We start from the raw sequence: 24908 nt of genomic DNA, 5'->3' as shown, positions 1-24908 counted from the left end.
GGGCTGGCCCCACTGGATAGCGCCTGGCTCCCTGCGTGGGGTAACACCGGGCAGGATTCGCTGCGTGCTCCAGGGCAGGAGCGATCTCGGCCACAGGTTCGCGCCTCCCTCCCAGCGCAGGCCGCCCCGTTCCGCTCCGCCCCGCCCCTGGGAGTAGACGGAAGGCGGCTCGGCCTGAGGCACCTCCCCCCACCCAGGGCTGTAGCGCGAATGACGCAGGCGGAAGGACAGAGCACGCCGGGAGCCACCTGCCTCAAAGGCGGAGCTGTAACCCCCCCACGCGGCCGCCTTCTGCCAAGCTATCGGGCGTTGCGAACTGCAACTCCCAGAATGCCTCGCGGCGGGAGGGACGCGTTCCCGGCTGTTTCCGGTTGTTAAGCAATCTCTCCGGGGATTGGCCCCGAGCAAGGGGCCAATAGGCTTTTCCGGTACATGGGAGACGGTGAAGCTAACGCGCTCATGGCTGGCGTGTAACACCCTGCCGGGGGCGGGGCCTGGTCAGCGAAGACAGCATGTGCCTGGCGGCGGCCTCCAGCTGTTAGCTGGGCCGGGCGGGAGCCATGGAGCAGGAGAGGGGCGAGGTGAGCGGCGGGGTCCTTGGGGGCCGGACAGGGGCAGGGTGAGCGGCGGGGTCCTTGGGGGCCGGACAGGGGCAGAGAGATGCTGCAGCCTCCGATCCCTTTGCCTTCCCCGGGACCCGGCCCCCACCACCGGACACTGTAGCTCCCGCCTCCCCCCTCTCGCCGCGGGGCTGGCCAGGCAGGCGCTGCCCTGCGGGGCTCCGGGGGCCCTGCGCTGCAGCACGGTGGGTCTCACCCGGCGTTACCGTGGCGAGGCGCTTTGGGGCGCCTCGGCCACCTGTGGGTGAGAGGCCGCCATTCAGAGCCCTGCTCCGCCCAGGGGAGTGGCTGGGAAGCCCGCCCCGTCCCCAGGGGACCCCGGCTAGCCAGCGGGGCTTGGTAGGGATGTGGGCAGCCAGGGAAGGATCCTTCGCAGAGGGTCCCCTGGATTCTGTTTGTAAAAGGGCCTGGTTTGTGGTGCGGTAACGGGCCCCCACCTGCCTGTGGGTAGATAAGGCTCCTTCAGTTGAGGTAACGCAATCAGTGGTGCCTGGCTTTGGGGTGGGGTGTAGTCGCTGAGCCCCTGGACTTCTTCGCTGCCGGCTTTTGGCTCTGGCCCGTGCCCAGGGCTGTGAACAATATCCCGTTTTCCTGCCGCTGCCTCGGCGGGGAACTGTTCAGGTTCGATGGGAGCAGCTGGAAGCCCCCTGTTCTCTAATGGGAGTTGGATCTGTTTACACGAGGACCGAGCCTGTTTCACTGTGTCCCAGTATGTGTCTGGCTGCTCTTGTTTTGAGGCGGGAGGAAGAGGGAAAGCAGTATGGAGTGCAGGGATTGGAGACTGAAGGGTATCTCTTGCCCTAAAAGTTTGTTACTGCATTGCCACCTGGGAGCAGTAAAGGACTAGTGACTTTGAAGTAACCAGTCAACCTCCAGTGCGACTACTGTATTGCTGATCCTTCCTTGCTATGTGTCTCTGTGAACTGATCTCTCCTTATACCTCCACTGTGGCATTTCTGGCCTCTCCATCCTTCTGCCACCCCTCACAATGCACTACCTCATGGAGGCTGATGCTTTGCTGCAGTTGCATGATCTCTTAGGAACAACTTATCCCCTAACTTCCTTCATCCCTATCCAAAGCCCAGTTCAAACCTCCTCTTACCCTACATTCTTGCAGTCATCAACCCTTCTTGTCTTGCCTTGTTCACTGTCCCTTTACCCTCTTGCTCCTCCTTACTAACAATCCCATTGCTGTAGCAGCTTCGGGTCTGGACATAGTCATGAACAACTCATGATGAAATTAAATGTTAAACTCTTTCATTCATACAAATCTGTCTGTCTGTTCAAGGTTTAATATGTAAAAATGAGACTTGTCCTGTTTTCCTGCCACTGCATCTGCTGAGCCAAATTCAGCCCTGACATAAGGCAGTGCAGTTGTTCCTTAGGAATTGCACCTCCTTGTTTCAGGACTGAATTTGATCCCCGAGTCCCAGGCTTTATTGGGGAATGTTGGGGTGGCATGGAATTCAGTGGCTGAAGCTGAAATGTCTCCTCTGTGTTAGACATGTCAGTGCCTTGCCATGCTGCACAGAAATATCCAATGCTGCCAGTGAACAGGTTCAACTACTGGGAAGAAGAATGGATGAAGGGACATGTTCTCTACTCTTCTCTCCTCCCCCCCCCCCGGCCCCGCAACTTATTACTACCCTCTTCCTTTAATATGGCTGTAGGTCTCCTACATTCTCACTCCTGATATCCTTCCTCCACCCCGCACTTTCTGCACTTCTGTGACTGAGTTCTTCTTCTCTGGGAATGCTGAGTATGATGGGTAAAACATTATAAGAGAACTCACTGAGCAGGTGGGAGTCCTCTTCCCCTCTGCCCCCCACACTCCCAAGTGAGTCGGACACACTTGCTCTTGGGTCTGCTAGATAGAATCCTTAACAGCCACACCAGGTTTCCCCTCCCTAAGCCTTGTGGGACAACCCTGCTGTGCTGAGGCCAGGCTTACTGCATAAGGGTATATTGAAAATCTTGGGTCTGAAGAGTTGTTCTCTCCGCTAGTTGTCTCCCTTCTGCCATAAGACATCATCCTTGGAGCGGATGGAGGAGGACGACGACGAAGAGGAGGATGAAGATGATGACGACTTGGACTTGTTTGGGGGTTATGATAGCTTCCGGGGTTACAACAGCAGTGTGGGCAGTGACAGCAGCTCCTGCCTGGACGAGTCTAGTGATAATGATGTGGCAGATCGTGAAGCTGGGGAGCTGCCCACCTCCCCTCTGCCGCTACATCCGCCCACTACAGGCCGATTGATGGAGGACAGCGGCTCTGAGCCAGGTACTGTATGCGCTGCATGCAACAAAGAGGCACAATAGCTGATTAGAAACCGATATGGACCCATTTGAAAGCAGTACAGTGCTTCAGGATATGTGTGGTGGTTTAGCTTAATACTCATGCCCTGGGAGTTGAACTGCCCAGTGATTGTGTTCTGTGCTCTCTCAGTTCTGTCAAGAGGCTCTCAGGGTTCTGCTGGGGCTAGTCAAATTAGTTACATCTCCCAGTGCTGTAGCATTGGTGGCCTGGGCTTGGCCCCTGCAGGGTTAATGCTGTACCCTCCAGCTCTAGTTCTGTGCATCTTCCTCTCCCCCAGCTGTATGTGAAATGTGTGGGATCGTGGGCACAAGGGAAGCTTTCTTTTCGAAGACCAAACGCTTCTGCAGCGTCTCCTGCTCCAGGAGCTACTCCTCAAACTCCAAGAAAGCCAGCATCCTGGCAAGGCTGCAGGTGAGTGACACCCACCCAGTGGCCTCTGAAATCAAAGTGGGAGTAGCCTGTAAGGGGAAGTGTCAACCATCTGCTGATAAGCCTCTAGCAAGTGCGGTCTAGTCCTTATTGGTGCCTCCCTTCCTTCCTTGAGGGGCACTAGGGCATGCTAAGGGTTCCGCTCTCTGCATGGGTGGGAAAAGATGGGGAGAGCAGAACTGCACTGTATCCATGGTGTTTCTGGCTCTTCATGGCCCAGTGAGTGTAGAAGAATGTCATGACCTCTGAAATCCTTCATCCAGAGATAGGGAGGTGAGTCTGCACCTTGCCTTCAGGAACACATTATCCCTGTGCCTCTGGATCCCAACTTCCTCTTCTTTTTATGCTTCCACAGGGCAAACCACCTACAAAGAAGGCTAAAGTCCTGCACAAGGCAGCATGGTCTGCCAAAATTGGGGCATTCCTCCATTCCCAGGGGACAGGGCAACTAGCAGATGGAACGCTGACAGGCCAAGATGGTAAGTGCAGGTTGGGGTGGAGAAGAAGGAGCTGTGCATTAGACAGGCTGTGCATACGCTTCAGAACCAGCTCACCTTGACGCTCTTCTCTTGTGTCCTCCTGCAGCCCTTGTCCTGGGCTTTGACTGGGGAAAGTACCTGCAGGACCATGGTTACAAGGCTGCCCCCGTCAGCTGCTTCAAACACGTGAGTTCTCCTTATTTTCTGTGCCTTTCTGCCTGTGTATAGTGTGTCATGTCACCGGGGCTTATTGGCTTCTTCCTGCGTGCATGAGATGAGTGAGGAAGAGGTTTGGAAGCCACATGGTATAGAAGAGCTTGATATCAGACTTTGTCTCTGCCTCCTGACAGGGAGGGAGTCTGAGCCTTGCTGGTCATGCTGGAATCCTGTGGAGGGAAATGGGCAGGGATCTTGGTGTTATCTGAGATAGAAATGTCATTGAATGGCATCAGCCATTCACAGCTGTAACCAGTTCCAGCCACTATGATTTGGGGCCTTTGGAGGTGGTGGTGGGTCGTGGGAGGGAAGTGGGACTCTGTCCTCCCAAGTTGAGCTGGAAGGAACCCCAAACTCTTTAGAAATAGAAACCGTGTCTCTGTCTGTCTGTCTTCTTCCCCCCATCCCCACTTGAGCTGTGGGTGGGTCTTCGCACAATGCCTTTAGTTTCTCTGGTATTACTTTGTTCTTCTCACTCCACGGTCATGTCGTGGACTAGAGGAAATGGCTGTGCTATCTGCCATGCTGTCCCCTAGCATACACGTAGCACACATCCCATCCAGACACAGCACTACTGCTAGTGCACCAAGGCCACGGTCATCTGGATTAGCTTGCTTTGAGTGAAGCTAACAGCCACTGGTTCTCTGCTATGTCAGTCTCCCTCAAGACAGGGCCATTGTGGATGGAGCTTGCCTGTTGTCTTAGCCCTGCTGATGCCAATGGTCTTCCCAATAATTATCCACATCACGCTTGTCATTGCCTGTGAGATCCACATTCTGCTGTGTAAGACTCTAGTTGGCTGGAATCCACCTGCCCATACAGTAGCATCGCACACACCATTACCATGGAGCTCTGTATTCTCACAGCGAGCAACATCATCTGCTTCTGCAACCCAGCTGATTCTATTGCCAGCATGTCTCGGAGGAGACCATCTTACAAGGTTGCTGCCACAGGCCTGAGGCTGATGTCTGGTCTCTGATGCCTGTCTGGGGAGAGGAAGAGGTCCCTGGCCAGCTCAGCCTGGTTTAGTGTATAAGTTGGCAACTGAGTTCAGACTGGCCGAGATGGACATCGCTTGGAGTGTCAGATGATGCTGTGAGGAGATGGAGGCAGGGAAGATCTAGTATGAACGGTTCAGAACACCCTTCCACTCTGCCTGATTTGCTACTAACTAGCATGGAGGCAACATGCAGTGGTTTGAGGGGACTCTAAGGATAACTCTCAGAAGGACAGTAGATCCATGGCCTAGCTGGACTGGAGCTGCTGGTTGCATTGCCAGCTTCCCACAATACCAGCTTTCAGGAATCCTGGATCTGGAGAAGACAGCCAAGCTGAGTTGGCAGGACTAGGAATTGGGAGATATGGGGCCCTGTTCAGCAGCAGGTATGCACCTTCTTACTGTTTTATGTACTGATTGGGGAAGTGGGGAGGTTGATTTCACAGGGGTGGGGGAAAGGGCTCTTCTGGATGCTTTGGTTAGTGTATGTAAAAGGGCAGTTATAACCTTGCATGAGGGTGGAAATATCCCTTTTTCCCCCTTCCCTTATTCCAACAGTCTCCACCCATATGCCTCTGCAGCTCTTGCCAAATCCCTTATCAGCTCAGCTGTTTTGGTTGCTCTGTCACCTCCCAGGCTCTCTACCTGTTTGTGCCCCTCCTTCCTTTCGGCTCATAGACCACTGTTCCCAGTCAAGGTGGAAATGCCTGCATTGGCCTGCACAGTGCCTGGCTGAGCCACACTATGTGGCTGGACTCAACTTGGCAGATCCTTGGGGAGATTGCAATGTAAAAAGCCTTAAAAACAAGAGACTTTTTAATTGCAGGAAACTACTGGCTGGGCACAATGGCCACAACATGCATGTGAGATTATATCCGTCTGCCCCATTTGCAGTGCAGGCTGTCAAACCAGATTGCTGCCTCTATCTACCTGCAATCTCCCATCAGTCTGCCTTCCTGTTAAAAACATGGAAAACACTCAGGCATATTTTATTGGCAAAGGGGTAAGCAAACAAAGTACAGCCCATAGGTTTAGGATACAATAATTGCACTGCCTATTCCCGACTGTCTGTTGACATGCAGTAAAATCAGACACCAATTAGTCTTGGCCCTTGGCTTTTTCCACACCTGGAACATTTTATTTGGAAAATCTCTGAGCAGGTCTTCCAGTCTTGTTATAAAGTATTATGGCAATGATAGTTTCCCTCCTCCCCCACAAAAGCTCTCACAAAGCTTGGTCCCCTCTCATCTGTGTGAACCACTACTCCAAATTTACCAGCTTTCTCCTTTGCTCTCTAAAATGGCTTCTTTCCCTTGACGGGAGCCCTGTAAAGAGATGGTTTGCAGGATCTTTTTTGGCCCACAGTAAGGATGGCCCACAACATGTGCTGACAGACATGCCCTGGTTGAGTTAAACTAGTGAAAGCCCCATGTGTGGACACCGCCAATTTTAAAGTAATGTATCTGTAAGCCAGGGTTAAATGGATTTTAGGAGTGTCAACATAGAATTGCACTGAATTAATGGAAGGTGCGATTTAAGCAGATTCAGTTGAACTGGTGCAATTTTGTGCGTAGGCCAGAGATCTAAGCCACCTTTCCTAATTCAGTTCGGATCATTCCTTGCTCTTCTCCCTCTATCCTATTAAGTAGCATCTTCACCCACCCTTATTCCTAGAAGTGGTGTGTGAATACCAATGCTATGTCTTTGCCATCTCTAGTCCAAGAAGAAAGTATCTTGCAGGAAGGAACTAGAGTTTGAGACTGAAGTGAAATTATTACTTTTATCATATTGGTTGGTATATTGGATGTGCTGTTGCTTTGGCTGTTAACTCTCTCTTTTCATTTCAGTGACCATTGCACCAGTATAGACCTCCCAGAGCAGGCTGGGAGGAAGCTGATCAGATCCACTGCAGTGAAAAGGTTCACAGACCTCGGGGACCAGAAGAAGAGCGGACAAGACGTGTTCTGGAACATGTGCCAGGGTTCTGAACTCATGTATGAGTGTGAGAAGGTGGTTAAAATGAGGCTTGCCTATGAGAGACGAGGGAAGGTTCTGCCAGGAGGACAGGAAAATGAAGCAGAACTCTTTCTGGAATGAGAAGTGCAAATGGAAGAGATGGTTCCCAAAGAAAACACCAAATAAACAGTGGCTTGGGAGAAAATGGCTGCTACATTGACCTAACATTAGGCCGCGTGGCCAAGGCTACAGTGTAAATGTGGCTCCAACAGATCACCCACTGTGATCTGTTGCACTGTGCTGTTGTGTCTTACTCTTGCAGCTGGCCTATAGCCGTTGGTGTTTAATAAAAATATTCCTGGATAAGAGAGCTTCTGGCTGACTTAGACAGCCCCCCTCCTCCTCTTTAATTGTAATACTGCACTGAATTATTCCTCTCTACAATTCCCTCCCCACACCACATCGCTCATCTAAGCAGGAGTTATATACATGCATACAAACAAGGATGTGCTCCCTCCACTCGAACATTGCATAACCTCTCTTAATTGGAGCAATTGGCCCATCAGTACACCCCCAATGCTTTCTGCCATAAACCTTCACACTGTACACATGAAGGGCCTAAATCTGTCACCCTTACATTGTTTTCAGGGCAGGTACTAGTCAAAGGGACTACTACCAGTGAAAGCTGCTAATCAAGGTGGTAGAGCTGAGCTCTAAGCTAAGGGGATAATAACTATAGATCACTGAGGGAGAAACTGAACCCTAGTGCAGTGGAGTCCTAGTGCAAAAACTGAATTCCCACTATCCATTAGCACTTTGAAGGTGGATGCACAGAGAGCTTCTATCTCGTACTTCACCATTTGCATGCAGTACTAATATAAATAACCGCTTCAAATGCAGCAGTGTGCCTGATCAGCTGCCTGTAGCTTGCAGTCAATTCTGCATCTTCACTACATTGTTCATGGAAGTCATCTCCCTTGGTTTCACATCTGTTATACAGTAAACAGCTGTTATAATTGCTATGCTTGTCGCTGTGCTGTCATTGCAGGTCAGTGGGTATCTCTGCCTTGCTCTCAGTCACCCCAAAAACCCATTCTACCGCCTTCCTGCTAAATATATAGCTAAAATGGCATCCTCTGAGTGGGTGTGATTAGGAAGTGGCCATGCACTTAGGATCACACTGGGGGTGGAGACACCATTCATGTCAATATTTTATTATGGGAATAATTCTCCCTCCCTCTGGTCCATTCTTAAACTCTAGACTTTTTCCATATTGTGGCATCATGTGGTTTGGGTGGTCTTCCTATATACGTGTTCAGGTACCTGCTATACTGCTCCACTGGGGCTGGTGTCACCATGAGGCAGTGCTCCTCTGATGTACTTGTGGGAGAAGAAGGGCCAAGTGAGTTCTATTGATAGCTCCTAAACCGTTTGGAAATTGTAATACTTCAAGTCCTTCAGTGATTTCTGGCACATTGGCCACCTTGCTCACGCACCCCTACAACACTGTACTGCCATGCATGAAGCCCATGAAATAGCAACCATGATAGTAGCACCTACTGTGGTCTTCGTGACCTCAAACTGGTGTCCAGCTGCCGGGTGATTGTCTGGGGTAGCCAGCTTCCATGGGGCAATTGCCTCTTTTTTTTCTCATGGTGATTAGCACGCTTGTCCTAATGGACTGGCACCGCAGGGTCACAGTTAGCTCACCAGAGGTATGGAAAACTCTTCTTTCTCATTCTGAAGTTATGCAGTCACTCCTGCTTGTCCCAGAGCCAGAGAACAACTTGGTGGTGTCAGTCTTGTTATGATCTGGGCGCTAAAGCCATCTTTGGATTTCAAAGTCAATACCCCATTGGGATGAACTGAACAGTTCAGAACTTGCTGTTTCAGGGTGTGTGCAGACTTACGAAGGCAATTGTACCTCATTATGCTGGGTTCATGTTGTCATAGTTTCTCTTTACAGCCCTAAGGGCTAGAAATACCTGTGGTTTAAATGAAAGCATACATTTTGGAGCACAGCTCTGTGAGCAAGAGGCAGATTGTGTCTGCAAAATACCATTCCCTTCTCTCCTCTCCCTTCATTTCTGCCCCAATCTTGCAGGTGCCGCTGTTTGAGCAGTGGGAGGACGTGATGAAAGGGATGAAGGTGGAGGTGTTGAACAGTGATGCTGTGCTCCCCAGCCGGGTGTACTGGATCGCCTCTGTCATCCAGATCGCAGGTAGGTCTCTGAGAGGCTTATCAGGAACTGAGAAGGATTGGCGATAATTGAGGAATGTTTAAAAGAGCTAAATCTATCTGGCCTGGCCATATGACAACTTAATGGGGCTATGGGAGCCATCCAGGGGTCTTTGAAAGGGGGAAATGCCAGGAGGGAGAAGAGTTGTTTAGGAGCAATAGATGGAACCTAGACAAAGGTAAACCGGCAGGACTCGTGGAAGGACTTTGTGTTGGTGCGCTCCATTAAGCTGTGCTAGTCTTCCAAGGGAAGTGGTGGAAGTCCTTTCGCTTGAGTCACTGGAAGCCAATTTCCGTGTAGCGCCGGAGAATGTATTGTAGGGAACAAAGTAACCAGTGCAGAGAAACTGTCAAGATTTAATGCATCTCTTCCCTCTCTCGTCTCCGGCAGGATACAGGGCGCTGTTGCGCTACGAAGGCTTTGAGAATGACTCCAGCCATGACTTCTGGTGCAACCTGGGCACAGTGGACATTCACCCCATCGGCTGGTGTGCCATCAACAGCAAAATCCTGGTACCCCCCCAGAGTGAGTGCCTGTCGGGTGCCGTGCTGTGAGAGGAGGTGCCAGTGTTTAATTCCACACGTAGCAGTCTTGGTTTCTCTCCTAGTTCAGTCTTGCGGTGTCATGTTTGTAACGCTTGGGAATGCAGATCCGCTGCTGTCTTCTGTTATAAAGTGTTCATTTCTCTTGGTCCTCAGAAAGCACCTCCTTGCATTGCTCTCTCTGCAACTCCCTCTGGTTGACTAGGAGTGGTGCTGGAGGGTGATGGGAAGAACTGTGTCTATCCATCCTCAACCAGAAAGCTCACTAGAGGTGCTGGTAAAAGAGCAGGATTCTGGCACATTGGGGGGGGGGTTAAATGCTACTTACGTAGTTTGAAATTGACATATCTTGACTTACACTTCTTACTCAGATGATTTCCATTTCCAAAGCCTATTCCAATCTTCCCCCCTGGCCCCTATGACCTTGGAACAATTTACCAAGGCTCGGGGTGGATTCTCCATCCCTGATCATCTTTAAATCAAGACTGGATGTTTTTCTAAACTATCTCCTCTAGGAATTATTTTGGGGAAGTTCTGTGGCCTGTGTTATACATGAGGTCAGACTAGAGCAGAGGTTCTCAGCCAGGGATATGCATACCCCTGGGGGTATGCAGAGGTCTTCCAGCGGGTACATCAACTCATCTAGATATTTGCCTAGTTTTACAACAGGCTACATAAAAAGCACTAGCAAAGTCAGTACAAACTAAAATTTCATACAGACAATGACTTGTTTATACTGCTCTATAGTCTATACACTGAAATGTAAGTACATTTATATTCCAGTTCATTTATTTTATAATTATATGGTAAAAATGAGAAAGTCAGTAATTTGTCAGTACTAGTGTGGCTGTGACACTTTTGTATTTTTATGTCTGATTTTGTAAGCAAGTTTTTAAGTGAGGTGAAACTTGGGGTACACAAGAAAAACTTGAGGTAGTCTGGAAAGGTTGAAAGCCACTGGACTAGAGGATCATAATGGTCCCTTCTTGGCTTTGGAATCTATGAATCTATACAGCCTCATGTCCCAAATTAGGCCCTGGTCCGGCAATCATATCAGCATGGGCAGACTCTTGCTCCCAAGTGGAGCCCCTTTGAAATTAGTGGGGCCCTGCATGGATACACAGGTTCATGTGTGTCAATCCAGTTGCAGGATTGGGATCTTAGTTTGTAAGTTTTCCAAGGCACAGATCATGTCTTCTAGCTCAGTATCCCACCTCCAACCAGCCTTTGGGTTGAGGGGATTTCCTTTTATCCATTCTAAATTTGGTGCCTTTTAATTTTCATCAAGTGCTCCCTGGTTCTTGTGTTAGGGGCTGTCTGACCTCCTCTGTACCAGCCACTATTCTAAATATTTATACACCTAGCACAATGGGATCCTGATCTGTACTGGGGCTCCTTGGTGCAAAGATAATAGAAAGAATAATAATAACTAATTTTCTTCTGCTTTCTATGCCAAATGGTTGCAAAGCCCCTCGAGCTCATCAGACACCTGACATTCTGCTGGTGCATAGCTGCAGTGTGGCTGTGAATGTGTGAGTGGAAAAACTAGTGATCATTGGTGTATCTGAATGGGAAGAACATCTTGAATTTAGACCGGCAGTTCCTGGAAAGGAGGGAAGGGGTCAAATGCATTAACTTTGTGCCCTCATGAAGGTGCAACGGGCATGTAACATGAACTGTTATTCTCTGTTCCTGCACAGCCATCCACGCCAAGTACACAGACTGGAGGGGGTACCTCATGAAAAGGCTGGTGGGAGCAAGGACCATCCCTGTGGATTTCCACATCAAGGTAAAGGGGAAGGTTCTACCGTCCATCCAGCTCACAGAGGGAGACACAGCACTGAGGGGGGAGTCTCTCTCTCTTGGTTCAAGCTCTGTTCACCTCTCCTGTTGCTCGTTGGCACTGGGAGGGAGAACAAGTATAGTGCAGGGTGGGGGAGGGCATTTTCTTTTAAGGGCTGCCTGACATCCCTGGAAAGTAGGACAGAATGCTCCTTTGGCAGTGCGGGTTCTTTGACCCAGTCAGCCTGATTGCTTCTCTTTCAGGACATGGACAGGGCTTAAAAGGATGTTCTTAAACAGTTGAGGCCCAAAAGGTGGGGGTTTTGTTTTCCTTTGTGCGCACGCACACAAGCAAATCCTGCTATTAAATGTGAATTGTTTTATTTCAGTGAACGAGCTGTTTGTTTTGAACAGAAACATTCTTCTTCACTTTTGGAAGCACAGCAACATGCTGGGGAATGAAAGACCAAACTGACTAGACTAGCGTCACTGGCTCTCCTGAAATGCACAGAGTCAGTAACACTGGATGTGAAAAGTCATTTAGATCTTGACAGTTCGGCAGATTTTTTAATAATCTGAAGGGATGTTAGTAGATGCGACTCCAGTCAGTCGAGCGAGAAGGCAGGCTCCCCCTGCTGGCAAGTTTTGAAAAGTTTCTTTCTAAATTTCTGATGGGGAAAATAATACCATGAAATGGCAGGCAGAAAAAGAACTTGACGGGATTCACTTATCTGCAGGATCCAGGGTAGTCAGGGACATTGAACTGGAGACACTGAACTAGAGTCTCCCATGGTTTCTGAGGCGGTTGTGATTGCAATGAAGCTGTTTGTTCATGGGATAATCTGTCAGACCCGCTGAGCCGTGGTGGAGACAAGCTCTGGGGAGAGTTGCCACTGACTAAGGGGAGAGTTGTCAGTGAAGTGCTAGAGAGAGACTGGAATGTTACTGTGTCCAAGGCGTTTTCCAGACAGAAATACTCTTTCTCCTCACGCCCAAGTCTGGAAAAAATTTCTACAAGGCACATGTGGGGTTGTGGCCCCATAGAGATGTTGCTAACGTGCGTTTTGCCACATGGCACTAGATCTCCCTGCTCTCTGAGCCCCTGGGCTCTGATATACCAAGGTGATAGGTACTTTATAAATGCCTTTGAACGTTCTCAAGGATAGGTTGGGTTGGGCCTGATCAAAATTTGGGAGTCCCCCAAAGGAAAAGCCAGGGTGATGCAGGTGACTCAGTATGAAGTCCCTTAGTTAGTCTGTACAAGTGCTCCAGGATAGTGGTGGGGTTGGAGGGTGTTGCTGGAGGTTCAGTCTTTCTAGGAAGTGTGAAACAAAGGGCCTGATCCCACTCCCCTTGAAGTCAATTGAGAGACTTCAATAAGTTTCTGACCAGAGGTGGCTATGGAAGACCTTTTGGCCACCTTCACCAGAAGTGAGGTGTGAGCCCCCTTGCCCTGGTCCAGTCTGGGTTGGAGGAGTTACATTCTGCCAAACTATAATTATCACAGGGATTTCACTAGGACTGGTTATTCAGCCCTTCTTATCCCCAGTTGTGCAGCGGCACGGTCTCAGAATGGCTGCTGTGTCCCTCCCTCGAGGTGTCTGTTCCTCCCAGCGCTGACGTGCAGCCAAGTGATCAGTGTGCATGTGGAGAGGGTCATGTTGTATAAAGCGTTTGGGGACGAAGGGCTCTGAGAGATCCTGTTTGTTTGTTGTCCTTGCAGATGGCGGAGAACATGAAGTACCCATTCCGTCAGGGCATGCGGGTGGAGGTAGTGGACAAGACCCAAGTGTCTCGGACGCGCATGGCGGTAGTGGACACGGTGATTGGTGGCCGGCTGAGGCTCCTCTATGAGGATGGGGATAGCGATGATGACTTCTGGTGCCATATGTGGAGCACTCTGATCCACCCAGTGGGCTGGTCACGTAGGGTGGGTCACAACATCAAGAAGACAGGTACAAATCCATGTGGCCTTTCTCGGGACTCTCCCAGCCTGCTGTCTATTGGTTGGTCCCAGAGAGACACTGACACAAGATTAGAGTTGACCCTAGTCCTGGGTTTTCATGGAATGGTTCTGATTCTGACACGGCCATCCCGTGTCCTGCAAGCTGGGCCAGCTGTGATAAAATCACATCACCTGCTTCTAGCCGTAGCAGACCAATGGTTCTGTCTGCCCATGTAACCTACTCTCTAGTATCCATTATGAGATGTTGCAAAGGCCAAACAACCCAGTGTAATGCACCTGGCCAAATACGCTCTGCTGCATGTCAGCAGTACAAGTGTAATTTCTTATTCGATTCCTCAAGAGGCAGTCAGTTTCTCCCCCTGAAGTGTGAGTACGCTGTACCTTTATGTTAGCCTGCATAGTTACAGATGTTATTAATGGCTATACATTTATTGAGCCTTATGTGACAAAGCTTGCTGGCCCCTTTAAGAGCAGGTGACGTTAGGTCACCTCTTTCTGGGGCTTGGCCTTTTAAGGAGAGGAATTTGTGGGCAATATAGTTCCCCAGGGGAGTCCAGAGACCAAGAGGCATCATATGATCTTGGACTACTCTTCCCATTAGTTCCTAGAATTCTTCTCATTATTATTAAGAGGCAGCTTAGCAGCACCCACTCCTAAAGGGGCCAGCATGCTTTGTTATGCTTTAAAAAAGAAATCCAGGTTCAGCGTAGGTGTCCTTCCCTTTCTCCTGCTGACCCCCCAGAGCACATCTCCGCCTGGTTATCATATATTGTGTATAGAAGTTTATATCAGTGATAAATCTACCATCCTTTGAGTTCAAGGGACCCTTTATTTCCATAATACAGGACATGGTAATACAAAGGGACTGATCTATTTTCCCTTTGTAATTTTGAACATCCCCTTCCAGCCCCCTCTGACTAGCTGGTGCCTTCCGGTTTCTTATCGCTGCTGACCTCTGACCTTAGCAGGACTCCCCCTCTGTCACAGGAGATCTCTCATTTCTGCTTCTCTTTCTTGTTTCCCTCCACCGGCAGAAGAAAAGCGCAGTGACATGGCGAACCATCCCACCTTCCGGAAGATCTACTGTGATGCTGTCCCCTACCTCTTCAAGAAGGTAGGAGAGCTCAGCCCTCACGCCTTGAGACTGCCACGGCAAAGAGGGGTGTTAGTGAAGGAGCAGGAGGACCCAGAGGCGGATTGAGTAAACGGGTTTCTTTATTGCGGTACTTGTTCCCCTTGACCCAGTTGTCGAGTAAGCACTGGAATAGTTACAGCACACTCCTTTTATCTAAGTTAGTATGTAAATACTTACATTCACTACAACGCCCCCAAAACCCTTATTGAGTAATATGAATGCCCATATAGTGAATATTAATAGCTATATACTGAATATAATTATTCCAGCCCCTGTTTACAGCATTAAGCATATTCTACAGACATTTTATCTTGAAGATACATTTTTTGCAGTAATTGCAGCCAAAAGTTCCCTTAATCAGCAGTTCTTAGGGAAGGGAGGAAGGGGCCATGACCCCGAGCTCGTTTATGTAGCTGGGAAATGAAGGGAGGGGGAGAGAACACTGCTTTACACAAAGAGTATCCCTTAGATCCCCACAGTCCTTATGCAGCTGCAACGCTTATCAATCCTTAACAAGCAGAAGGGAAGGGAGAGGGGTAGCACTTTATCAAGTTCAGAAACTGTGCCTGCCCGTGCCTCTACTCCCTAATACCATGTCAGCACACCAGCGGTTTCCCAGGTCTCTACTTAACCCTTATATATCCCAACAAGGGGGTGATGGGGGAAGCTTTGCCAAGAGATGGTGGGACCCATCCCGCACTTCTGCACTGCTCTTTGGACTCTAACTCATGTAGATGCTGAGCTCTCTTCCCCCTCGCAACAGCAGAGCAATGTCTGGCCCACAGAACTCAGCATGGTGGGCTTGTTTGGGGCTGGGATGAGGGGGTTCACTTGCCCTGAGGCTTTGCTTGATGTTGGGGATGTGGGGGCTTGGAGCTGGAATGGGGGATGTTTGAGGATGGGGTGGGGGACGTGGTAAGGAGCCGGAGAGGACGTTTGCTCATTCAAGGTCAGGATGGAGGGACTCGAGGATGCAGGCAGGACTAGGAACTCGGGTGAGGAGTAGCTGAGAGGCTCGGTTGGGGACAGGGCTTGCGCGAGGGTCGGGAGGGAGGTGTTCCTGCACTTAGATCAGGGGGTGGATGCACAGTAGTCGTCAGCCAAGGGTGGAAGGGGATGCTAACACGAGGGAGGTCTGAGGGAGGTCAGGTCAGAGGCTTGTGTGCTACAGAGGCTGGGCTGGAAGGAAGGACTTGCTCCATGGGAGGCTTGTTGGCTCTGGGTTGGGAATGGCATTGGGGTGGCTGGCTATTTGATTGATTTATTGCTTGATTTATGGGGGTTTCTCTTTGTTCCATTGGGCTTAATTTGCCTCTGTTTTTGAATCAAATTAGCACCTTCCCCCTTTCCCTCCCCCCATCGTGTTTCAGTCATTTGGTTTTCTGCTTTAGGGCAACCTTTCCTTCCCCTTCTTCCACCCTGCTGTGCCCCTCCGGGTCTTTGAATCCCCTTTGCATTCAGAGACGGGCCATGGTCCTGACGGTGACTCTCAGTTTGTCTTTTCCCCGCGGTCTGTTTAGGTGCGGGCTGTTTACGCTGAGGGTGGCTGGTTCGAGGAAGGCATGAAATTGGAAGCTATTGACCCCCTGAATCTGGGCAACATCTGCGTGGCTACTGTGTGCAAGGTAACCTGGGCTGAGAGGGGACAGGGGCATTGCTTAGCGACACCCAGTCGAAGCCTGTGACATCCGAGCCTCTGCTCAGCATCCTTAGAGGGCAGGACGAGGTAGGGGGCCTGTCTGGGGCTTGTGAGAGAGGAGTCAGGGCTCCTGTTTTGGGATGGTTCTGAGGGAGTGAGGCAGCAGGGAAGGAGGTTGGGTTGGGGCACTTGTTCAGGGGCCAGCAGGCTGCCGGCGGCTTCAGCAGTGGGGGCACTCAAGGCTGGGGTCAGTTTACAGATGTGTATATGCTGCCTGAGGACAAGTGGACTTGCCTGCAGCTGGTTGAGTTCCTTGCCAGTGCAGCACATGTGCTATGCACTTCTCCCACATCCTCTGCCCCTGGATAATCAGAAGGGAGGATCTGCTTTCCCGGAAGACCTCAGCAGCTCCTGGAGGGTGTCAGTGCAGGGTACAGACCGTGGCTTTGAGGAATAAAGGGATGCAGGGAATGTTAGGGGGAAGGGCTGTGTGTATTCCTACATTCTGCATGGCCTGGCTTCCCAGTCTTGCTTTCTCTCCCATCACTCCCCGCTCCCTGTGGAGCGCCTTGCATCACTTAGCAGGGCGATGGGCGATATGATCCCGGGGAGCCTTTTCCTTCTCTAGACTCTGTAGTCCACTTCGCATAACTTGAGAGGCAGCATCACCAGGGGCTTCCAGTTCTCTCCCAGAAAATCATCGTCTCCTCGCACAACCCAGAGGGGAGGGACTTGAAGCAAAAGGTTGACTAGAGCTTACAGGAGGGCTCTTTATTTGTCCAGAAATGTTCCCCTGAAGCCGTGTCTGGCGCGAGCCATTTTGAGGGATTGGAACTGTGGGAACGAATAGGCGACTTTGTTAGCTCCTGCATCATGTACGCCTGCTATATTTTATAGGCTAAGCAGGGTCAGGCCTGGTTGGTGATTGGATGGGGACTCCCAAGGCACAAAGTGGTGGTGGTGAGTCAATGGGTTGTGCTGTTCCCTCTTGAGTCAGTAGTGAACCAGTGACCCATCACTGTCTCGAGGGGGCTCTGAGCTGCTGGAGGAGGCACTGTCCTTTGAGATGGAAAACTGAGCTCCTGACCATTTAAGGTTATGGCACTTTTCACAAGAGCGTTGACATCAGCCCTGTGTGCCTGTCAAATTCCATTCCAGGTCACTAGGTCCTGTTGACTAAAACTCCTGCTGCAGTTTCAGCTGGAGAAGCTCCCACTCCCCCATCTGTGATACAACATTTGAGTGTATTGCTGTGCATTGTTTAGCACCTACCATGCTCCACCCCAGAGGTGGCTGCATTTCACTAGCGACGGCATGATCCTCCGATAGACAAACCATAGAGGCCTTGGGGATCTTTCAGGATGAAAGGCTTTAGAGCAAGCTGAGCTGCTCTTCTCATGCCCTTCCCTTGTGTTGTCAGGTCCTGCTGGATGGTTATCTCATGATCGGTATTGATGGGGCAGCATCTGCAGATGGCTCTGATTGGTTCTGTTACCATGCCTCCTCACATGCCATCTTCCCTGTCAACTTCTGCCAGAAGAACAACATCGACCTGACCCCTCCAAAAGGTGAGACTCTGAAACCTCCTACCCCCACCCCGAACTCTAAGGTCACTGGGCTACACCTCTCCTTAGGGCACATGATGACTTAAATGTGGCTCGGACTGACCAAAATTGTGGGCCCCAGGCCTGCTTGCTTCTTTTTTGAAGAGTCAGGGTTGGTGAGGTTGCAACAGCTGATCCATTCGAACTGGCCTTACTCTCACGTCTTGCTCCAAAGAATGTTTAGTATTTAATGGCTCCTAATCTGAAATAAAATGGAAGTCTGATCTGAACTTGGCTTCTCTATCACTGCCAGCGGATTCTATACCCCCTGGGTTGTCTGATCCAGAAAATGAGGGTCTCCTCCTGCTTTCAACACTGCCCTTGACATTCCTGGTGGCAGGAGAGAGATCATGCCTAGTAATGTGTTTAAAGTCCATTTCCTCCTGCATGTGGTGATTGACAGGGGCTGTTTAATTTCAGCTGAGTCCCTGTTGGATATGTTTGTCCATGTCTCAAAGCTATTGCACCGCTTGATGCTGTTCCCAATCTGTGCTCAGCAAGGGAGTCCTGGACTGCTGTGCATTGGCAGAGCGGTGCAGTTCCTCTTACCTTCCTTTGAGCTGCATCCTGGAAGTGCCAGGGGGATAGTTGTGCAGCCTTGTGAGCTGCTGCTCCTTCCTTGCACACACTCTCTTTCTGCCGGCTCTTATGCCCTGTGACCTTTCTACTTTTGCAGGGTATGATGCAAAGAATTTCAATTGGACAAGTTACCTGGAAAAGACCAAATCAAAAGCTGTGCCAGTGCGGCTCTTCAACATGGTGAGTGCCGGCTGGGAGGGGGGCAAGGCAGGCAGGCACACCAGCTTGGACCCAGCATGCTGGCAGGAGCAAACACACCATGGGAGTTTCTAAGCTGGGCTGTTCTCGGAGGTTTCGCTCCCGTCAGTGGATGTGTCCTGAGTTCTTTCCCATAGGCTCCACGAGGAAGGCACTTGGTGGCTGGTCATGACAGCGGGTGCTGTCTTGCTCTGAATTTCATAATGGAATGAGCTTTTGATTAGGGCGACTTGCATTTCTTTAAAGCCCACACGGGTCTCCAAGCTCATCACAGATTGTCCATACAGGGATCAATCTCTGCACTGAAATGCAGCCCTCTCTGGGAGGGGGAGGCAGGAGTCATTCCACACCAGCAAAATGCCACGATGGTGTCATGGGATAGTGCCACACCTGTCTCACTTCCTCGGTCCCCATGACTATGCTGGCTTACGGGGCTCAGTCAGACGTCCTTCGAACCCTGCAAAGCTGTACCCCCTGGTTTAGCATCTGGCCTCTCTGTGGTCAGGCTGAGCTTTGCTGGGGATTGGGCCTGTTTGTATGGGGGTAGCTGAAGTCCCCCGTAGGTATCATGATATGGACTTTGTTGAGAGACACCAAAGAGGCATCACTGTGCTCTGTCTCCTTTTCCTGAACTACAGGCATAATCACACCGGTGTATTTGCATTAGGACTTGGGATTGGCCTGGATGTGACTGGGTTGGGTTTTTCCTCCTCCCAGGACTGCCCAAACCATGGCTTCAAGGCCGGCATGAAGCTGGAAGCAGTGGATTTGATGGAGCCCCGACTCATCTGCGTGGCCACTGTAAAGCGTGTGGTCCACCGCCTCCTCAGCATCCACTTTGATGGCTGGGACAGCGAGTATGACCAGTGGGTGGACTGTGAGTCACCAGATATCTATGCTGTAGGCTGGTGTGAGCTGACGGGCTACCAGCTGCAGCCACCAGTGGCCCCAGGTTGGTGCACACTGATTGGTTCTTCTGCCCCGATCGTGGTGACGCTGAATTTGGTGGCAGGTTTCTGACCCACTGCTTTGTATGTCCTGCTCTTCTGTGACTTGTGGGGAAGAGAAACCGTCTCCCTAGTCCCACATGAACTCCCTACACCCCTCACCCCCTCTCTCAGCCTGGCTCACTCACTGACCAGAGGAACCAGATCTGCGTGGTGAGGAGAGAAGACCGGCAGTTTGAGGTGGATTTTAGTCTCCCTTGTTTTCCGTCCCATCAACCAATGGGGGATTGCTCCTGCTGAAATGGGGCATCACACGAGCACTTCCATGCCCCCTTCTAGTTGTACTCTCCCTCTTTCCTTACCCCACCCAACCTTGCAGCAGGTGCAGCTCTACCCCCTTCCCTTTCCCAGGCCCTGTGATGACACGGGTGTCACTCCTCTCTTCAACTAGCAGGAGCTGCCACTGCTACACTTCAGATACCTTCCTTTCTTCCATCCCAGAATCACTAGCCTCATCCCTGCACTACCCCATCTTCCCTGGTGTACCACTGCGCCCCCAGCTATGCCCAGCCTGTCATGCTCACCTCACATCCATACACCTAGCAGCACCACTATGGGCAACTCTTCCCTCTGCTTTTGTGGCGGGCTGGCTCAGGGAGAGGGAGTGGGCTGGTGGATGTGGGTCTTGTATCTGCCTTATAACATGGCATTCCAGTTATCTGCTGGTGATGGAGCCCAGCTTTCATTTCTCTCTTGTCTTGATGACAGAGCCCACGACGCCAGTGAAGGTCAAGGAGGTGCCGAAGAAGAAGAAGAAACCCTATGGAAAGAAAAGTGAGTGACAGTTTGATTAGCCCCGCCTCCACAGCGCCCTCCTTTTCCCCCATTGGCTGGAAACTGTTAAAAGAACCCTCTCAGGTGTGACTCACCGCAGGCAGGAGAGGGGCCTTTTCTGACTCTGGATACACTTGGCCCAGTGTGTGTTTATAGCTTCATTATTCCTCTTTGCAGCTCGTCATGCTGCTGTTGCTGAGGAGAGACCTGGGCACTGTGGGGGGAGGATGCTAAGCTGTGTCTGTTGGCTCCAGTCTAGACTAGGACTGCCTGCCTCTGAGAACGCTTCCAGGTGACTGACACGTTCATCGGCAACGTGCAGCTTCCCCGTTGTCCGTAGAATGACGGGGAGCCCGGTCTGGGTAGCTGGGATCAGTCCATGATGTGAGCTTCTAACAATTAGTGTTAGGGGATGAGGATGGTTATGGTGATGGACCAGAAGCTAATGGGCTCAGACCATGTTGTGTGTGTGTGTGTGTGAGAGAGAGAGAGAGCACCTAAAATCAACAACTCCACGGTGCTAGGTGCTGTACAAACATAGTAAATGACATTTCCTGTCCCACAGAGCTTATATTCTAAAAGGCCATAATGCCCTAACTAACATTATACAGACACCAAATACAGGGTCACCCTGCCAGTTTTTCAGGATCTAGGCCCTGAGCATTAAGCAAAGCACTTACTGAGCTCAGTGGGCCTGCTGAGGTGCTTAAGTGCTTTGCTGAACCAGAGCCTTAATGTGTAAGAACTTGCAGCTCGATATTTAGGATGATGGGAAGAGTGGTTATAGCCATCTTCCACTGCCTCTCTTCGGAGTGTGTTTATGTGGAGTGCGGGGAGTTAACCCCTGCAGACGCTCCCCACCACTTCAGAGCGAGCAGCGACTTGGGAGTGTGTCTGATTGGGAGAAATATCATGACCTTCCAGCCAATCAGAATGCATTTTGCTGGTCAAGTGTGCTTAGCCCCGCCCTGTGAAGCCTCTGCGCCGGGGAGGTTGAACACGGTGTTTAGTAAAAGGACAGAATTCCCCAACACTCTTTATTCTTCTTTATTAAGGGAAAAAGATGTCTGCCAAAACCCGGTCCCTCAAGCAGGCAGCCAAGAAACCAGCTGGCCCAAAAGCAAAGCGAGAAGCAAAAGCTGCAAGCAAGGCCTTACTGGAGCCAGCACCTGATGAGAGTAAGGAGAGGGAGTCGCTCCAGCCTGCAGCCTCTCCTCTACATGCTGGGTGCCATTAGCAATCCTGTGGCCTGCTCCCCTTCCTAGCAGACATGGCATGGGGTCCCTATGGCCTGGGCTGGGGAGACAGCACAGCCAAGTCTTAACTGTCTTCCACAGAAAAGGTTCTGGGGGTTTGCATAACTCCAAGGCAATGAAAGCCGAGGGTTAGCGCAGCCCCAGCATACACAGAGCAGCCTCTAAACAAAGGAACTGATTGCTGCATAATGCTGTGAGCAGCTGTATGTGAGACACGCCTCGCTGCTGGGTCCCTCATTGGCCTCAGCAGGTCCCAGTTGGGGGGGGGGGGGGAAGAGCGTTTCTGACTGTGTGAGAGAGGGAGAATTTCTCCCCAGAGAAAGGTCCCAGAAGGACACAGCTGCTTCTGGAGGCTGACTGGCCCTGTTTAGTCCCAGAACAGGTACAGCACCCATAGCATGGGCTTCCCCTGACCTGGAGGGCTGAGATGGGAGGTCACTCTGTGTTCTGCTCCCTTCTTGGTCTCTGCTGAGGCTGCCAGTAAGAGGGGCCAATTGGGCTGGTATTTGTATGTGATGTGGGCACCTGCTCGCTGGGAAATGGGACTGATGGGACCCCCAAAGCATTTGTCACTGGGTGTCCGTATGAACAGAGTGGGCCCCAGGGAGCTGTTGACACCAACTGTTAATGAAGCTTTCTGGGTGGACTGATTTATCCTCTTTCCGTCTCTCAATAGTTATCACTGTGCAAGTGAAAGAGGAAACTATCGACCCGTCAGCAGTGGAATTCGGAGCCCCAGAGTTTCCCATTCTGATAAGCAGCATAAAGCAGGAGGTAGAGGACTAATCCCTGATCCCTCGGGTGGGATCTCCTGGCCTTGAGCAGGGATGTGCAGCCCCGAGTAAAGCTGTGCAGGAGACAAGAAGGGGCGTCGTTCCTTTGGGCTGGGCACTCCCAAAATGTGTCAAAACTCCCTTTTATCCTTGCAAGAGAACAATCCCCAGTGCCTGCACGCTCCATTTTGGGGGGGTTTTTTTAAACCCCAGGTCACAGCTTCCAGAAAAGGCACCAAACTTTGAAAGCAATACAGCTCATACTTAGCTGATGGGCTGGGGTCTGAGGGTGGATTTCTGAGTCTGGGAAATCCTATTAGCCCACAGACATGACTCTTTCTGAGCTCTGCAGGAAGCTGCTGCTGCATTGTGGGGAATGCTAGCATTTTAGGCTGGTGTCTGGAGCCTGCAAACTGTGATCTGAGAAGCATCGAAGTTGCAGAATCACAACCACTGTGTGCGGTCTCAGGGGGAGCAAGTAAGTCAGGAACATGGCTGCTGTCGCTAGGGGAACAACCATGATGTGCTGCTCATCCCTCTCTCCCATCCTCTCTGTGACATGGACATGGAACCAAAGAGGGCTCTAGAGAGCAGCTGGGAAATGGAGGAGATAGAAAACAAGTTACAGGAGGGAATCTCTCTCTTGGTTTTACTCATAAATTAATTTTTTCACCTGCTGTGAGATGAGCTAAATCTTATCCAGCCCAGAAGAAGACAGCAGGGTATTTATGTTGGCTCTTTTCCCCACTCCAAGCCGCACAATACTGCTGGATGATTATTATATTTTTACAATCCCAGAGTAAATTCCACCAATGAAATGTACCGTAATGCTCTGTAAATAAAATGTAATAGAAGGTCAAAGACTTGCCTGTTGGTTTCAGGAACTGCAAAATGCCTGCTCCGATCAAGAGGTGAGAGGGGAAGTCTGAACACGAAAGCAGTAAGGAGGGTGTGGGTGTGGTGGTTGTATTGTAGCCCTCAGGTACCCACCTCTGCTTGTTTGTAAGATCTGCAAAGAGCAAGTGCCAGCTGCTAGCGACATGGCACAGTAGGGGAGGCTCCTTGTCAGCTGCTCTGGTAGAATTACTTTCTAGGACTCTGCAAGGGTCCCCAAGCCAAGTCCTCAATCATGGCAACACGAAGGATGTGCATGTAACCCAGCAAATGGAGCCGCCAGCTAGGATGGAGTGTGTGTAGGGGAGGTGAACTTTGCCGGGCACCAGTTGGCACAGAACTGTTTGTTCTTGTGGCGTTAGTCTGTCCCCCACCCATGCTGAGCTCTGACTTTCATACAAGCCGATGCTCATGTGTGCAGTAATAGATGTTCTAGCTCCTTTGTCGAGTGAATTTTTTTTCAGGGGGTTCTGCCTTTTCCTTCCATTGCTGCTTTCCTTAAGCTGTCAAGTAACTTTAAACCCCCAAATACTTAATATTTATATAACTGCTTTCCTGGAAATTGTTCCTAATTTTAATAAAATACTTTTCATGTAAACAAATTTCTCTGTTCCCCCAATGTGTGGGGAAACCAAACACAGCAGCACTGGGCTAGCGCGTAAGAATGGGCCAGTGAAACTGGTCAATTTCACTTTTGTTTTACAATCTAGTTTGATAAGTGAAATGTAAAAGGCAAAAACTCTGCCAGTGATGATTAACATGCTACATTTTAAACATTTTTATTTTTAATCCTCTGAAGGTGTCAGTGATACAGGTAAGAACTGTGTTTGCTCTCATGTCATTTAAGTATATGATACAGGAGAATAAGATAGTGGAGAATACTGTTTCAACATGATTTTCACTTCCACTTAGAGTCCTTAGATGCTGTTGAATCATCTCTAAGGTTCCCTTTTCTGCTCTGGGGGCAGGGCATTTTGGAGTGTTTTGCTGTTCCTTGTGCCCTCACAAGCTGGCTGTTCAGTGTCTGCTACAGGAAGCAGTGGTTGGAATGGCAGGACCCCGCATCCTGACTTAGGCCCTGCCTACACTAGAAATAAAGGTTATGACTGAAAGACATTTCAAAACATGACCTATTTCCCAAGTCTAGACAGGGCCTATAGTGCAAGCAAAGGGTTCTCCATCCTCCCTCCCACCATTGGAAAGGGTGCCAGGCACGGCAGATGTATTTTATTGGTCATGCTGCATTCAGGCACCAGCCTCTCATACGGTAATGGACAAATATGCTGGATTGAGCACTGCTTGTTGGGGCTGCAGAGGTGTGAAACTCCAGCCCCAGTGGAAGTATATATTGAGGTTTGGTTTTCCTCCTAACTGGAATATTAGCTGTGAGCAAAGGGGCTGGAGCAGGTCCTCTGGGATAACACACCTGCCATTTCTCCTCACCACCCATTCACAGCAATCCAGAGAGCCCATGCAGCATGTGATACTGAAGGGACATGACTCTT

At 50.4% G+C, this 24908-nt stretch overlaps 1 protein-coding gene across 1 annotated transcript; it reads left to right on the top strand.

Moving 5' to 3' along the window:
• Window positions 1–447: 447 nt before the first annotated feature.
• L3MBTL2 (L3MBTL histone methyl-lysine binding protein 2) lies at window positions 448–23361 on the top strand. Its single transcript, XM_065408241.1, has 17 exons — window positions 448–581; window positions 2625–2901; window positions 3215–3348; window positions 3722–3845; window positions 3952–4031; window positions 9119–9236; window positions 9645–9779; window positions 11497–11585; window positions 13302–13533; window positions 14579–14658; window positions 16200–16304; window positions 17739–17886; window positions 18599–18681; window positions 19417–19651; window positions 20415–20480; window positions 21536–21658; window positions 22413–23361. Exons 1-17 carry the CDS (start codon window positions 561–563, stop codon window positions 22520–22522), a joined length of 2160 nt encoding a protein of 719 aa, XP_065264313.1. The 5' UTR covers window positions 448–560; the 3' UTR covers window positions 22523–23361.
• Window positions 23362–24908: the final 1547 nt, after the last annotated feature.

The sequence above is a fragment of the Emys orbicularis genome, chromosome 1, assembly GCF_028017835.1.
Source record: "Emys orbicularis isolate rEmyOrb1 chromosome 1, rEmyOrb1.hap1, whole genome shotgun sequence".
NCBI lineage: Eukaryota > Metazoa > Chordata > Testudines > Emydidae > Emys > Emys orbicularis.
The sequence above is the reverse complement of the archived record's forward strand: the minus strand, read 5'-3'. Positions and strand labels throughout refer to the sequence as shown.